Source organism: Narcine bancroftii, chromosome 5 (genome assembly GCF_036971445.1).
Source record: "Narcine bancroftii isolate sNarBan1 chromosome 5, sNarBan1.hap1, whole genome shotgun sequence".
NCBI classification, from domain to species: Eukaryota; Metazoa; Chordata; class Chondrichthyes; order Torpediniformes; family Narcinidae; genus Narcine; species Narcine bancroftii.
Window position 1 is genome coordinate 8,051,794 of NC_091473.1, and position 16,504 is coordinate 8,068,297.

At 40.2% G+C, this 16,504-nt stretch overlaps 1 protein-coding gene across 3 annotated transcripts in view; it reads right to left on the bottom strand.

Annotated features, from left to right (window-relative positions):
- Positions 1-4,601: 4,601 nt before the first annotated feature.
- Positions 4,602-16,504, bottom strand: part of mtmr14 (myotubularin related protein 14) — an 89,717-nt gene continuing 77,814 nt past the window's right edge. For 2 of the 3 annotated variants that reach the window (XM_069936666.1, XM_069936665.1), the window contains exons 17-19: positions 12,610-12,786; positions 10,954-11,106; positions 4,602-7,322 (exon numbers count right to left, since the gene is read on the bottom strand). In XM_069936666.1, the coding sequence (XP_069792767.1) occupies positions 7,145-7,322; positions 10,954-11,106; positions 12,610-12,786 (508 nt within the window). In that variant the 3' untranslated portion in view covers positions 4,602-7,144. The remainder of the gene's footprint in view (positions 7,323-10,953; positions 11,107-12,609; positions 12,787-16,504) is intronic. The other variant, XM_069936667.1, reaches the window with a different exon arrangement.

The following is a 16,504-nucleotide window of genomic DNA, read 5'->3' on the forward strand; positions in this document are numbered from 1 at the left end:
AATCATCCACCACAACTCTCTAGCTTCTCCCATGCAGCCAATGTCAAGTCCAGTTCACTACTTCACCATGAATACAGTACTGAGCATCTGAACCTTCCTCACTACCCTCCTATGTAGGACCTTGTCCATGACCCTGCAGACAACATCCACAACATTTCAGTTATCAACATTCCTGGCAAACGCCTCAAAAAACACTATACAAGACTGGTTAAACACAACCTACCATGCACAAAGCCATGTTGACTATCCCGAATGGCTATGCAAATACTTATAAATCCAGTGTTTTAAAACACCTCCCAATAATGCCAGGCTCAACTGCCTATAATTTCCAGGGTTACTTTTGGAGCCTTTTTTAAACAACAGAACAATGTGAGCTACCCTCCAATGCTCCGGCACCACACCCGTGGCTAAGGACATTTCAAATATTTCTGTGAGAGCCCCTGCAATTTCTACACTAGTCTCCCCCAAGGCCTGAGGGAATATCTTGCCAGGCCCTGGGGATTTATCTTTAAGACAGCAAGCAGTTCCTCCTCTTTAATCTGTATAGGTTCCATGACCTCACCGCTTGTTTTTACTTCCCTCAATTGTGCCTGTTTCCTGTGTGATGGAAAAAATCCATTTACGATTCCCCCCAATTGGATGTAATTGGCTGGAATTGGAACTACAGCAATCATATCAGTCTGCCCTGTTGTAACAGAGATGGTCAAATAAAGACTAAATGGCAGTCCTTGTACACTGCTGCAGGTAAATTCCTTCATAATTAGTATTTATGAGGATAAATTCCTTCACAAAATAGTCATTACCTCCAGAAATGTTTTGAACTAATTTTTGGAGTTTGGCCACTGCAACGTGTGAATGCAACATTCCTTAATGCAGACGTGAAAGAGAAATTATAAAGTAGATAAACAGTCTTTCCTTATCTTTATGTGCAAACTGCCCAAGAATTATTTGAAGTGATTGTCCATGCAACCATTTCAAATATTTAGACCAGGGGATTTAGCTCTCTACTGGAGGGTTTCAATTACTATGTGAAATGTTCACCTTTTAAGAATCCTTTACTTGAGCTGATTTTAATCCAGGCACCAAAATCAAAGGAAGAAGAAAATCCTTCTGATGAAGAATGTGTTTATTTTCACAAAATTAAAATACTTTATACACATGCAGAAAGTATTGCCTGAATCATTCAGAATGTCCTGAAGAACTATTACAGTCATTTACAATATCAAGATTTTACTTCATGAAACAGTAAACTGAAAATTTAAATCCAATCTTTCTTCACTTTAAGAGTACAGAGAATATTCCATTAACCATTCTTCAAGTTTTTGCAATAGACGCAGCACATTGACAGATATATATTGTTAAAGTTCCTCAGGATAAGTGACTGATCTAGCAAATAGTAATAAGCCTTGGCTCAGCAATGTACATGTAACCAAATCAAGATGGTCAAGCAGTTATTCTTCAAATAGGAAATTTTTTTTAAAATCAGATAAGGACTAAAGTAAGAACTGTACATAGGTTGTACCTCTCTAATCCAGCACCTCCTGTGGTCTAGCATGTTTTGAATCTGCTGCCATTAGTTTGTGGATCTGCCACTGGAGCGTCGCTGTAAACAGCGCTAAGGCACCAAAATCTGCTTACCCTGCAGCCGAGTGTTTTGGTGGTATCGTCCTGTTCAGTTCTTATATTCAGCTGCATTTTAGTCCTTCAGAATGTCATCCAAGAGACCAAGAGGTGCAGACGATGGTGCTAGTTAATAAGCGCAAATCATTATGCATGCTTGAAAAGGTGGTTACTGAAAAAAAAAACATAGGTAAAGGAACTTCTGTAAAGACTTTATCCAAGTACTATGGGATTGGATCATCAACTTTCTATAACTTAAAGAAACAAAAAGAACAAGCTTTTAAGTTTTTTTTTGCTGAAAATGAAGGCCAGAAAAGTTTTTATCCCCCTCCCAGGGACTTCCAGTTTTCTCCCACCATTCAGAAAGTACCTGGGGTGGGGGGGGGGGTGTAGGTTAATGAAGTGTCAATTGGGCGGAACGGACTCATGGGCCTAACTGGCCTGTTACCATGCTGTATGTCTAAAACTAAACAATAAAAACCTTGTTTGGAATCAGTAATGGTTATATTACTTCCTATTTTAAGCTTTGTTCTGCCTTTAATAAGACTGAATGTGGAATAAGCTGGAAAATCTAGGGAGGGTGGGGGTGGTGGTCAGACATACGTTTATAAAGGGGGTTGAGTTAGGGATCAATTTCTGTTCTCTGGCATTTTCTGTGGCAAGGCAATGGCCAGGCCCCAACGCCGCTGGATTAAAGAAGTACAACTGAATTTAGGTGACTACGTCGTTCCTGTTTTTTTTAAAAAAGGTTGAGAAAGTGAACAAATACACAAAAGGTACACCACAGGAGATCTGAGAATAAACACCAGGAAAAGTAATAGTGGAAGAGTAATAGTTAACATTTTAGATCTGGAACTCTTCAAGGTTCCTTCATCCCAGACGTGAAATGTTATCCATTTCCTAAGACACAGCCCAACATGCTGAGTGCTTACAGCTTTTTTGTTTTAATTTCAAATACACAAACCGTGTGTTTTTTTCTTTACAGCAATTTCACATTCTTCACTACCTACATTGATAAAAATACATCAGGTTCAGCAGCAAAATGGTCTCAATATGAGAAGGAACCAGGGTTCTCTCCAACAGTCAGGCTAATGCAATGTGTTTTTCCTAGATACTGCTAGATTCAGAAGTAGCCCAAGTGATTACTGGGAATCAGCAAGATATTTTGTTTTCAAATAATTTGTTTAAACAATAGGGGCTGCACGGTCGGTGTAGCAACCGCCTTTACAGCCCCAGCGATCAGGACTTGGGCTCGAATCCCCCACTGTCTGTAAGGAGTTTGTACGCTCTCCCTGTGTCTGTGTGGGTTTTCCCCCATGGGCTCATTTCCTCGCTCCGTTCCAAACGTACCGGGGGTGTAGTTTATTGGGGTGTAAATTGGGTGGCACGGACTCGTGGGCTGAAATGGTCTGTTAACCGTGCCGTGTGTCTAAATTATATTAAAAATATTTTCTTTGAATTGGCAATGGGCAAAATTGTTGATACTTCAAGTGAGAACATTATTCCACAACTACATGGAAGTATGAGAAAAATCAAATCCACTCTTTAAAGGGTGTGGCTTAACCATCAAAATTTCCAAGGATTCTTTTAGACCATTAATAAATTCTGCTTATGGATATGGCTCAAAATAGGGTTTTTTAAAAAAAAAAGAACAGAAAAAAAGAGGAATGGGCATTGGAAGAATAGCAATTTTTTTTGCATTTAAACCCAAAACACTCAAGTTTCTATTTGTGAAAGGGATTACCTGTGCCAATAAAAGGTAAAATGGTCTTTACTTCATTCAATTACACAAAAGTGTTTCAAGTAGGGTAAAGAGGAATTTAACAAAAAGTACAAACGACGACCGGAAGATGTAACTAAATAGAAATTGTGTGGGAAATATTCTGTTTAATGAATAGCTCAGACACTTTAAAGCAGCTTTCAAAGCTGGCACTGGTGGTGTTAATGAGAGGAGTAAATAGTGTTCCCTACCATCCTACAGTTGGGTTTAGGACATTTTGACGTCCACATTTTGGCACTAACAGTGGTGGATTTCACCGTGGGAGGGGGAGGGCGGCGACGTCACCGCGGGGAGGGGGAGGGCGGCGACGTCACCGCGGGGAGGGGGAGGGCGGCGACGTCACCGCGGGGAGGGGGAGGGCGGCGACGTCACCGCGGGGAGGGGGGAGGGCGGCGACGTCACCGCGGGGAGGGGGAGGGCGGCGACGTCACCGCGGGGAGGGGGAGGGCGGCGACGTCACCGCGGGGAGGGGGAGGGCGGCGACGTCACCGCGGGGAGGGGGAGGGCGGCGACGTCACCGCGGGGAGGGGGAGGGCGGCGACGTCACCGCGGGGAGGGGGAGGGCGGCGACGTCACCGCGGGGAGGGGGAGGGCGGCGACGTCACCGCGGGGAGGGGGGAGGGCGGCGACGTCACCGCGGGGAGGGGGGAGGGCGGCGACGTCACCGCGGGGAGGGGGGAGAGCATGGGCGGAGCGCAGCAATGTCCCTGTGGCATGGGTGGAGCTCGGCAATGTTATTCTATTATATTTAATAAAAAATATAAATTAAATGCCATGTTCTTTGCCAAATGAGAGTGTCAAAATATCCGATACCAAACTGCAGATGCCAAAATGTCCGATTCCACCTGTGGGTATCCAAAAAAAACTTCAAACTTTGCATTGCAAGTCGACTTGATAGTAAAACATTTTAACAAGTGAATACATATTTCAAATCCAGCTGGATCGTGAGGTCAAAGATCACCCTTCTGGGATTAATCTTAAGAACACCATTGAAAAATACTAACAATAACTATTGCTCAAGAAATTTGACTCCATAACCCATACTGACCAATAATCAAAATTGCTTGAAATAAAATAAAAAGGAACATTATTAGCATTGGAAAATGTGTTTATGTTTGAACATTAACCTTCTTTAGATTTGTAGCAGAATAATCTATTGAATTACAATCGACATCCTTTTAAGTAATATACAAGGTAAAAATTTAAAAGTTGTAAAGTTCTTTAATTCACGTATAATGAGAACATTGTTGGACAATCACTGTCCATATCCATTAACCAACATTCCAAATTGCAGAGCACATACTAAATAGCAGATTAATCCCACCTCTCATTATTCAAATAGGCCACTTTAATCACCTGCTCACTTGATTTCTTTATAAACTATTCCTTTCAGAAAGAAATTGCAACAATGCTTGCATTACAGATTAAGCATCACTTTAAATTTATGCTTGGTAAGGAAGTGTAGGAATGGGAAATTTATGAATGAGCAAATTGCAAATGCTGAAAATCTGAAACAATTCAATTTTAAATTGATGACATACAGCACGGTAACAGACTGTTCTGGCCCATGAGACTGTGCCGTCCAATTAACACCCCATTAACCTACACCCCCCGGTACATTTTTGAAGGACGGGAGGAAACCAGAGCCCCTAGGGAAAACCCACTCAGACATGGGGAGAACGTACAAACTCCTTACAGAGAGCGCGGGATTTGAACCCCTGTCCAGACCCTGGCACTGTAAAACTGTTGCACTAACCACTACGCCAAACCATGCCACCCTTATGTTCAAAGTATATTAGCAGATTTAGTTATAAAGAATTCTACTTGGCCTAAATTTTAAAAAATAACATTCAAAACACTGATTTGTTTTCACAGGTGTTGATAAATCTTGTAAAACAATTAGAAATCTAGAATAGTTGTAAATTATGGTAATAATACTAAAGGGAGTGGAGAATGGGGGCAGAGTGCATTATTTGTCATAACAGTCAGGTATAATTGGAGGATATGAAATTCATGGAAAGGAAATTTAAACTATTACTTAATTCAGAAAAATAAATATCTACGGATTTGTTTGGCTAGTTGAGGTGTTTAAAAAAAAATGGGTGTTCAAAACACAGCTGGATGCCTGAAGTATCAGACAACTGAAAGATTGAAAGTGGATTGATTAGATCGACCTTGCTCATTCTTGGCATCCAAAGATAATACGTGGAGGTGGCAAGATCTGGATCCCGGATGTGATATTTTAAGAAAGAAGGCCATGAAGTGGTGGTCGCTGTTATATTGATGTACAAAATATTATGGTTTCTCTTGCAAGAGAGAGAGAGAGAGAGATAGAGAGAGAGATTGTGAGAGAGAGCGAGAGAGAATGATCATATCTGGAAGCAACAATCATGGTTGACACAATGCAGGTCGCCTTGATATTTGCTTTCAGTTTTGGAGTCAGAGGAAGTGGAAAATGGTTCCCTGATAGTAACTATTTCATGAGTTTTCTTCCAATCAAACATTTTAAATCCTTTACTGTGTCCATTTCCAGACTGTAATTTGGGGTACTAGAGACATTTGACATTTCTTTTTTAAGTAGACCTTTTTTTAAAAAATATTCTACATACTTGCATACAAGAGTTCAACGTCAACTTCACATTCCACAAGACTGCTAACATGGAGTTAGTTGTTTTTATTTAGACTGTCTACACTGTAAAATGGTTCCGTTTCACTAATTCAAAAGCTGCAACTCACTACTTCTCACCGTTCAGTCCTTGGGGGAGGATCCCTTTTTTTTTTTAAAAAAGGCAATTCTCAAAAGGTCCTGTAACATCAAAATTAGACAAAAGAATCCAGAGATCAGCTCTATTCAAGATATGAATCACATTAATGAGGCTCAATGTGCACTTAAACATGCCTATTTTTTTTAAAAGGTATTACAAAAATAAAGTTTTTAAGCGAGTAACTACCCTATTAAAAATAGAAACAATCTTGGAACTGTGCTGAATTAAGAGGTGCCAATGAATACCCACTATCCTGCTAGTACTCTCTTACGTTGACAACATATTTTCAAACCAATTCATTCAATGGATGGGCAAGGTATGAGAATAGAGTAAAATCTTGCCGCATCTGAGTCACTACTACACTCAATTTGCCAAAAATCATGGAAATGGCTGAACACACCAGATAACTTGCTTGTATTACTAAGGTGACCCTCAACCTGACCAAATGGGTCTTTTCAAACAAATCATTTTCCCCAAAGTTAGCTCTAAAGTCTGAGCAATTATCAGTCTCTCATTTCAGGACAATGAGTACATAACTACTTACTATCTTGTCTGAGTAGCCTGAGAAATTAATTTAAAAGCTTCAAAGTTGTTTAAAAATATTACTGTCCAGATTCACCACGATCTCTGACTCAATACTCCATGTAGGATGTTCCAGCTTGCAACTGTCATTCAAAACAATATATTACTGTAGTTCTCCTCTATAAATATAGAGAGAACAACAGTACTTCGAGAACAAACTCTCCCATCTCAAGCTCCGACAATGGGATGGGTTTCTCACTTCAATACGTGGATACACAGAGGGAAAATGCTCGTCTCCGGCTTTCAGAAATTCGGTTCAGTCGAAGAAATAGTTTTCCAACACAAGCCAAGATCAATTGAAGAAAAACGTCTGAACAAATTCATAAGTCCATCTTTGGCATTCCACACTATCTGCACAGAGATCCACAGATTTAAAAAAACACCGAGACTGACTGCATCAGACAATGCTGTTCATGCCTCTGAGTCCGACTCCGCGGGCAAATTGTTCGAGAAGTCCACCAATGGCTGATGGGCTGGAAGATATAGATCTGAGGCCCACTGTTGCACTGTATGCAGACAGGAATATAGCTCTGACTTCCTCTAGCTTGGTCCTTCTTTCTGGGATGAGTGGATGTCTGTGAAGAGAGAAGCCGATTAATTCATCATTAGGAGGTTTGACTGAGATTGTTGTTTTGCATATAGGTTTTTAAAAACACAAAATGCCTTAAAAATTCCAGGAATATTTCACCCTTACTTCAAAGCAATTTAGGGGTGTACACACCAACGGCCACTTATGATAAGCTGATAGCGTCCTCGCAGGACAACAAGTAATCAGCATCTACTGACTTTGGAGTTGAAATAATTTGTTGATGGACAGCAATCACTTATAATAAGAACAAATGTGTGTTCTGTCTGGTAGATCTGTAACACTGGTGAGGTGAAAGAATATTTAGGCTGATTAAAAGGATGTCAATTAAGAAGTCTGCTTTGTCCTGGATGACTGAGTTCTTATCATAGCTGCAGCAGATGTCCAAGTGAAGAAGATTCCAAAACACAATTCTGCCTTATAGTAAAAAGGCTTTGGATTGTTAGGATGAGCCACTTACCACAGGTTACCTACTCTCTGATTTGCTCCTTCCATCATCGTATTTATATGGCTGGTTTTACTACGTTACTGTTCACCGGTTAACCCCCTAGGATGTTGAAGCTATCGGGCACATTGATGACAAAAGGGTAGGTATGGAGATGTTTTTTGCCACTTACCAGCCAATTTTAAATTTATATTTTAGACCTGCAGCACGGTAACAGGCCTTTTTGGCCCTTGAGCCCGTGCCGCCCAATTTACACCCAATTAACCTCCATCTCTGGTGCTTTTTGAACGGTAGGAGGGAACAAGAGACCTTGGGGTAAACCCACACAGGCACAGGGAGAACGTAAAAACTCCTTACAGTGTGGGATTCAAACTCCGGTCCCAATTGCTGGTGCTGTAAAGGCGTGGTGCTGTTACACCAACCGTGCCGATCATTAAGTGTTGTCTAGTTCTTGCTGACTGGGCATTTGCAAATGGAGTTAAACTGTGCATTCACACCAGTGACCATTCCATACCTAATGTGTGCAATGTAAGAATTTAGTCACAAGTCGCAAATGCAGCTCATGTTAAAACCTGCTGCTTTTCAATTTGATTCCTTGGCATCTCATAACATCCACAGTGGGCAGTTGTTTGTCCCAAATTTAAGCTTCATAGGTGCTCTGTTAGCTTTCCAAGTTAAAAAGCATGGCTTGTATTAAATCCATCTTATCAGTGGTTTAGTTGAGTGCAAATGCCAACTTAGTTGTAGCTTCAAGGCTATGCAAATGGAAAATACATCAGGTCATTTTGAACAGATTATTTACGAACACAGACCTTTCACCTTTTTATTGTCAAGTTGACTCTTTAAAATTGTCACCCACAGAAATGTTGGAGTTATCAATAGTACCACCTATTTATTTCAGTTGAATGCAAGATTACACTAATCAAATGCAGCAGGAGGCTGCCAAACTCAATTTTGAGTTTGTGCATTTCAGCTATGAAATGGAAATTATTAAATAAGAACAAATGAAAGAATTTATCCACCAGGAATTTATTTGATAAATATTGTTTGTTGGAAATTTTTCCCAGATGGAAAAGATCAATTTATGTTTTTATAAAAATACATATCTTTATTCCAAAAAATATTTAGTCAATTTTAATTTTAAATTTAAAAACATTTAATTTAGCTTCTTTAATTCACATGTTCTGGACTTGTCCTAGTCTGGAAAGTACAGGAGAGAGATTTTCCGCACCCCAACTTTAATCCTAAATATAAAATGAGCACCGACTCCTTTGGTTGTTCTCTTTGGTACAAATGGAAAGCTTTATCTTCACTTAAGAGTCGTACTCTGTCCTTTGCTACTCTTTTGGCGAGACATGAGATTTTGCTTAATTGTATGGACGCTGCCACGCTCATTCATGGTCAATGGCTGGAGGCCATCATGTCCTGACTGGATATGGAAAAGATTTGATATTCAGTTCAGAATTCAGGTATAAAATTTCAGACATTGTGGGGATCTTTCACGACTCACTTTATAATTTTTCAATATAATTTGACTGACCTATATATTTTCTTTAATTCCTTTTTTCTCCCCTTGCTTTTATTTCAATGTTAAGTATATATTACACATCATTGTACAGTGGGAAGGGAAGGGATTTTTTTTCCTTTTTGTTTGAATATAATATACTACCCATATAGTACCCAGACTACAATTTTTGGACATATTTTTCAATTTATATACTTGTCATGATGTACCAGTTGTTGAATAATGATAAGAGATTTTCATTGTATTTTTAAATTTGTATTGTTTAAAATTCATAAAAATAATTCAAAAGGAAAAACATTTAATTGAAAGATACAGCACGGAAACAGGCCACGCCGGCCCACGAGCTCATGCCGCCCAAATACACCCACGTGACCAACTAACCCTGTAGATCTTTGGAACGAGGGAGGAAACCAGAGCTCCAGGAGGAAACCCATGCAGACACCAGCAGAACATGCAAGCTCCTTACAGACACCACCAGATTTGAATCCGGGTGGCTGGCACTCTAATAGTATTGCGCTAACAACTACGCTAATCGTGTAGCCTCAAATTTTGTCTAAGATATCAACATTCTTTTTATTAAAAATAAAAAAGATCAACTTTTCCAAGTGGCCAACAAAAACATTTGCGGCTGTTGTATGATGAATTCCATCTCTCTCATGTCAACTGGGTTCTGTGAAGTTGGAAATCTTATTTGGCAGGAGTGTTAAGGGCATATTATATTGCTAGGCAAACGTTTTTCATAAAGATCCTTTTCTTTCATGAACAACAATCTCAGAGGATTCAACAAGGGTTTGCTACCCAAATACTGAAGGATATAGGAATGATTTCTTGTTTTTTTTAAAATTTAGACATACAGCATGGAAGTCATTTCAGTCCACAAGCCTGTGCCACTCAATTAATCTACAGCCCCTGGTAAGTTTTGAATGATGGGAGAAAAACAGCCCCTGGGGAAAATCCACACAGACTTAGGGAGAATGCACTAACTCCTTACAGACCGCACAGGATTTAAACCCCATCCCAGTCACTGGCGCTGTTACAGTGTTGCGCTAACCGCTAGGCCAACCTTTCTTTCTGCATCTCGCCTTTCACTTACTGAGCAAAACTGATTTATTTAACTGACTGCAACAACTAGAGCGATGTGTGACACAACACAAGAGTCTTCTGAGTGTTTTGGCTTTGTTTTTCTTTCTCCCAGCTCCACAATTATGCCTCTTGCACAAAGAAAGCCTCAAGCATTTGAAATCAGTTGCAAAGGCCGAAAACCCTAATGTGCAGAGAAGCTGCCAAAAATATAGGAAAATAAGTGAGCGTTCACTTCTCCAATTTTTCATTTGATTAATGCCACTTTTAGTTCCTGTATGTTTGCTCCAATCCTGGAGGACTCCCAAAAATAACACATCTCAAAGTTGCTGAATATCAATTTCTCTGGGGAGTGCAAGTCATGTGGGAGTCAGGATGATTACAAGTATTTAGTCTTTTGAAGACCCTACATGTCTTGCAAACTGACAAGAGAAGCTCAATGGTTAAAGAACTGTGCAGTGAAAGAAATTGGAGGAAAAAATGGGAGGGCCAAAAGCAGACACAGGGAGACACCTACTATAGGATTAAATAATTTTAATGCAAAAGTTGCATAATCTCAGCAGCACTCACGGTCTCCCATTGGTTCCATCATCTTGAATGTTGAAGGGGAGGGGTGAGTCATTGATAACTATAGCCGGGTCATGAATACTGCCACAGCCAGACACGATCTGCCAGCTGCCATATTCCGTGGAGGAGGATGAAGAAAGGGAATACTCTGTGGAGCTGCACAGGAAGACAGTGAAATACAACATAAGCACAACTGGGCCCTTGGACCAAGCTGGTGTTTAATTAAAAAACTGCTTTGAATGGTTATCCCAAAAACTTAAAAAAGGTTTCCAAATTTGTTTCCTCCCCCATTGGGAGGCCAGTAATTTCACTGTGCAAAACACAAATTAAGCCCTTTATCAAACCAATGTCTGTCCTCTCTTGTTATTACAGGTTATTAAGTTGAGTGAAAATGTCCATTGATGGTTGTGACCAAGGCATGATTTTCATATTATTCATGAAAATTTTAAATGTCTCTTTTCAATCCAGTAGTAGACACTAATTTCATGGATATTTGCATTCCCATGGCTGTGACTCTTCCTGACTTTCCCCTCAATTTGATTCTGCAAGCCACAGTGGAATCAAAATCGGACTTGTAGAAGTCTTGAAAATTCTCTCCAAAAGTCCATTAAAGGATGGAGAAAGAGCAGAGAGAATGTTTCACATTCCACTCTTCAATGCTTCTGAGAAGCATTGAGTTTTTAATAGAAATGCAAAGACTTGCCAGTGAATAGTTGGTGCTGCAACAGTCAGGTTTGTGGCCAATGGAATCTAAAATTGTGGGGAAAGGCAGAGCTAAGGAGATGTCATGTTAGCTCATTGTCAGGGAACAGACAGAAAGAGCATTTTAATGAAAATAGAGCACAAATAATTAGTGTTGTATTAAGGTAGAATTTGTATATTGGAAAAACAGCAAATATTAAAATATCAGTCATGAGTTGAGAAAGAAATGGGGTGGAATTAAACACACAGCTGTGCAAAAAGAATAAGAGGAATTGAAGCCAAGAGAAACAGAGGTTGTACTATGAAGGGAGAAATATGTTCAATGATACCTCAAGAGCCAATTTTTTCATTTTTTCCTTTTCAGATTTTCAAAACAGGTCAGATGCTCACGACCAGTGAGGGAAATTCTTCAGCACCATTACAGTACAGAAGCCATGGTGAGGGCCATTCCAACCCTCTGTCCAGAAAGTAAGTATGCCAACTTTAACACAATAGTCAAAAAGAATATTCACAATACATTGAGCAGCTAAACTGATTAACATGGGATAACGCACTCTCAGAATCATGTTGACAGTAGACCTTGGGGTAGAAATTAGTTAAACTATTGTATTTTCACATCGTTCACTATAACATCTTTCAGAAAGTGATCTATTCAAGCAGACTTATTTGCAACATCATGAGAACCTAACAAGTCACAACAGAATTATCTTTTCTCCTTTTGTCAGACGTTAACATCTACAGAGTTTAAAAACAATGCCCAAAGTTTCTCCGAAATCACAGAAGTATTTCATGGTTAGATATTTTATTAATGCTACAATTATTCACAATAATATTATCCGAGCTCTTTTTCTATTTCTATCTTTTTCTATCAAGATTCTAATGGCAGAGTAAAGAAACATTTGAACCTTTGAGTAACTGTCATTTTCTTTATTCTCAGGAGCACTGATGCAGACTAACCTTCTTTCAGGAACTGCCAAGGGGCTGCTGCCACTTCTCAAGAAGTAACTTTCTGATTGGCTGAATGACGGCCTAGGTTCGGATATACCTGGTTGTAAGAACCGGTCTTCTGACTGGTTAAGCAAGTGTGGTTTATTCCACACAATCGTCTGGGGTGAGGATGTCCTTCCCCTTCTCCTGAATTCAATGCAAGCAGATAAAATGTTAGAAGTTGTATTGCGAGCTTCATATCCAAGAACAAGGTGGTGACATTACACTGTCTCACATGACTTGAAGGGCAGCATTGTATTTCAAAAGTTATTACATTTAATGATTTAAATTAAAAAAATAAAGCAAATCTAATTGCCTTCACATTACAGATGCCAAACCATGAAAAGCAGACTTGTATTTTTCAATTGCCAGCTTTGGCAAAGATTATGTTGCTAATGTCTAAGCTAATTAATACACAATAACATTTAAAAAATTTTTTTTAATTCTTAATATGCAAAAGATCTACTGTAGAGACCACAAAAGCAAAATAGTTCAAATACTGAAGATCAGTATACTGGAAACACTCAGCAAGTCAGGCAGCATTTGTAGGCAATGAAACTCTTAGAAATAATTATACTCCAGGATGCAGAGAAGGTCTGAAAACGGGTCATCCTCGATGTCTGTCCTCACCACCATCTTTCTGAATATCATTTTCCAGAAGAAGAATCCACTCATTTGTGAACATTGAAACTATTTTTGACAGAACTATGGTGGTGTAGCATTCAATCCTGACCTCAGCTGTTGTCTGTACAGAGCTAGCACATTCTCTCCAGGATGTCTAGATTTCTTTCACTGTCCCAAAGGCACTATGGTTGGTTAATTGGCTGCTCTAAATTACCTGTTACTACTTCAGGGCAAAAAAAATGATCAGATTTGAGAAAGAGGGGGAAAATGGCACTAATGAGGTTGCTCTCCTGGGAGTCAGTGTGAAACTGATGGCATTTCTCATGTGTTGTGAATAAGGAAAAAATGCCAGTAACTAAAAGCATCAGGCAATAAAGAAGAAAAATACAAGCAAAATATTACACGCTGGAAATATCCAAAAGATACAAGTTGAAGGACAGGGCCAGCAGGATTGTGATCTCAGGATTGTTACCCATGCTTCCACGTAATAGTGAGGTTAGAGATAGGAGGAATAATGTAGCTTAACACGTCGCTAAAGAGATGGTGGAAGACGGAGGGCTTCAGGTTTCAGGGTCATTGGACTCTCTTCCAGGGAAGGTGGGACCTGTACCGTTGCATCTGAGGGGGGCTAATATCCCTGCGGTAAGATTTGCAATTGTTGGGTTTAAACGGGTTTGGCAGGGGGATGGGAACCAGAATGAAAGGGCAGAGAAGAGAGCAGATGGTAGAAAGGTTGATGCTATGTGTAATGAGATTATGAGGAAAGACAGGCAGTGGTGGGAGCATAGAGTCAGTTGGAAAGATTGAAATGTGTTAATTTCAATGCAAGAATAAGGAAGATAAACTTAGAGCATGGATCAGTTCATGGAATTGCAAAGCTGTGGCTGCAGCAGAAAAGGAGAATGTTGTGAAGGGATTGTGTACTGAGTTAGTGGGGGGTAGAAGTCAGAAACAGGAAAAGGGCAATAGTAAGTAGTCTATAGCTTCCCCACTCTACCCCCCCACCACCCCCCAACAAATAGCCCTCGTTAACACTGAGGAGCAGAGAAGTAGGCAGATTTTGGAATGGTGCAAAAATAACAGGGTGGTCATCGTGGGAGACTTAAACTTCCCAAATATTGACTCGCACCTCCCTACTGCAAGGAGGATAGATGGGACAGAATTTGAAATGTTTGTCCACGAGGGATTCCTGACGCAGTGTGTGGACCAGCCCTCTAGACAAGAGGCCATACTGGATCTAGTTCTGGTTAATGAAACTGTTGAGATGACAGACATCTTGGTGGGATAACATTTCGGTGAACGCAACTCCCTGACCTTTAGCATAGCTGTGGACAAGGATAGGAGTAGATAAGATGGTAAAGTGTTTAATTGGAGAAGGGCTAATTATGATGGGATTAGGCAGGAGTGCAAATTGAGAATAGATAAAGCAAAGTGACAAGTCCCTGAGAGTAGATGGGATATACCACAGTTTGCAATGGCAAGGGAGGGAAGAGATTGGTGGGGCATTGGCGAAGATCTTTTATGTTCTCCTTGGCCACAGGGAAGGTGCTGGAGGATTGGAGAAGGCAAATATGGTCCCTTGTTTAAAAAATCAGGAGTATCCTGGGAATTATAGACCAGCAAATCTTACATCATAAGTGGGCAAACTATTGGGGAAGATTCTTAAGGACAGGATTTACAAGAATTTAGAGAAGTAGTCTTCTCAGGGATAGTCAATAGAGTTTTGTGAGGGGAAGGTCATGCCTCGTGAGCCTAAATGAGTTTTTTGAGGAGGTAGGGCAGTAAATGTGGTGTATATAGATTTTAGTAAGGCATTTGACAAGTTTCCCCATGGGAGACTTGTTCATGAATTTATGAGGCATGGGATCTATGGAACCTTGGGTGTTTGGATTCAGTATTGCCTTGCCTGCAGAAAGCAGAGAGTAGAGGACAGAAAGTATACTGCCTGAAGGTCAGTGATTAGTGGAGCCTCGCAGGAATCTGTTCTAGGACCCTTGCTCTTTGCAATTTTTATAAATTGCATGACTAAGAAACACAAGAGTGGTTCGCAACCTATATTTTATTTTCTCCATTTACATACCATCTTAAATAATCCCTTACTACAACAAAGCACCTATGGCATAGGATGACACAGGTCCTCTGTGGTTAGTAAAGGATTAATTAAGGTGGGATGTGATTGGGGGAAAAAAGGTGATAATCACTGAAATGAGGGATGGGTCAGTATGTTTGCAGATGTTGTGGATAATGTTGAAGGATGCCACAGGTTACAACAGGATACAGATTTGGGAGGAAATGTGGCAGATGTAGTTCAACCCAGAGAAGTGTGAGGTGATGCATTTTGGAAAGTCAAACTTGAAGGCAGAGTACATGGTTAATGATAAGATGCTTAACAGTGTGGAAGAACAAAGGGACATGAGGGTCCAAATCCATACATCGCGCAGGTTGATAAAAAAAGTTAAGAAGGCCGATTGTAAACTGGGGTTCATTAGTCGGGGGACTGAGTTCAGGAGTCACAAATTAATGTTTTAGCTCCATAAATCTCTGGGGAAACTACACTTGGAATATTGTGTTCAGTTCTGGTCACCTCATTATAGGATGTGGAAACCATAGAGAGGGTACAGAGGAGATTTATCAGGTAGTTTCCTGGATTGGAGAAGGTGTCTTATGAGACAAGGTTAGCAGAGGTAGGGCTTTTCTATTTGAAGCAAAGAAGGATGAGAGGTGATTAAAGAGCGTCTATAAGATTATGAGTGGCATAGATGAGGCAGACAGCAGCACCTTTTTCCCCAGGGCAGAAGCAGCAAATACCAGAGGACATCTGAACAAAGTGAAGGGTAGGTAATGACTCACCAGCCTAATTGAATTTTTTTGGAGAGAGTTTCAAATGAAATTCATGAAGGTAGGGTGGCACCTGAGGTGTATATGAATTTTAGTAAGGCATTTGACAAGGTCCCCCATGATAGACTAATTCAGAAAGTCATGACGCATAGAGTCCATGGATCAGAACTGGGGTAATAGTAGATGGAATGCATTTCACCTGGACTAGAGGAGTTCCACAGGGACTTGTCCGGAGACCCCTGTTCTTTGTGATTTTTATAAATGGCCTGGACTAAGAAGTTGAAGAATGGGTCAATACGTTTGCAGGTGGTCACCAAGAATGGAAGTATTGTGGATAGTGTAAAGGTTGTCGCAGGTTACTCCAGGATATAGACAAGATGCAGTGTTGGACAGAGAAGTAGCT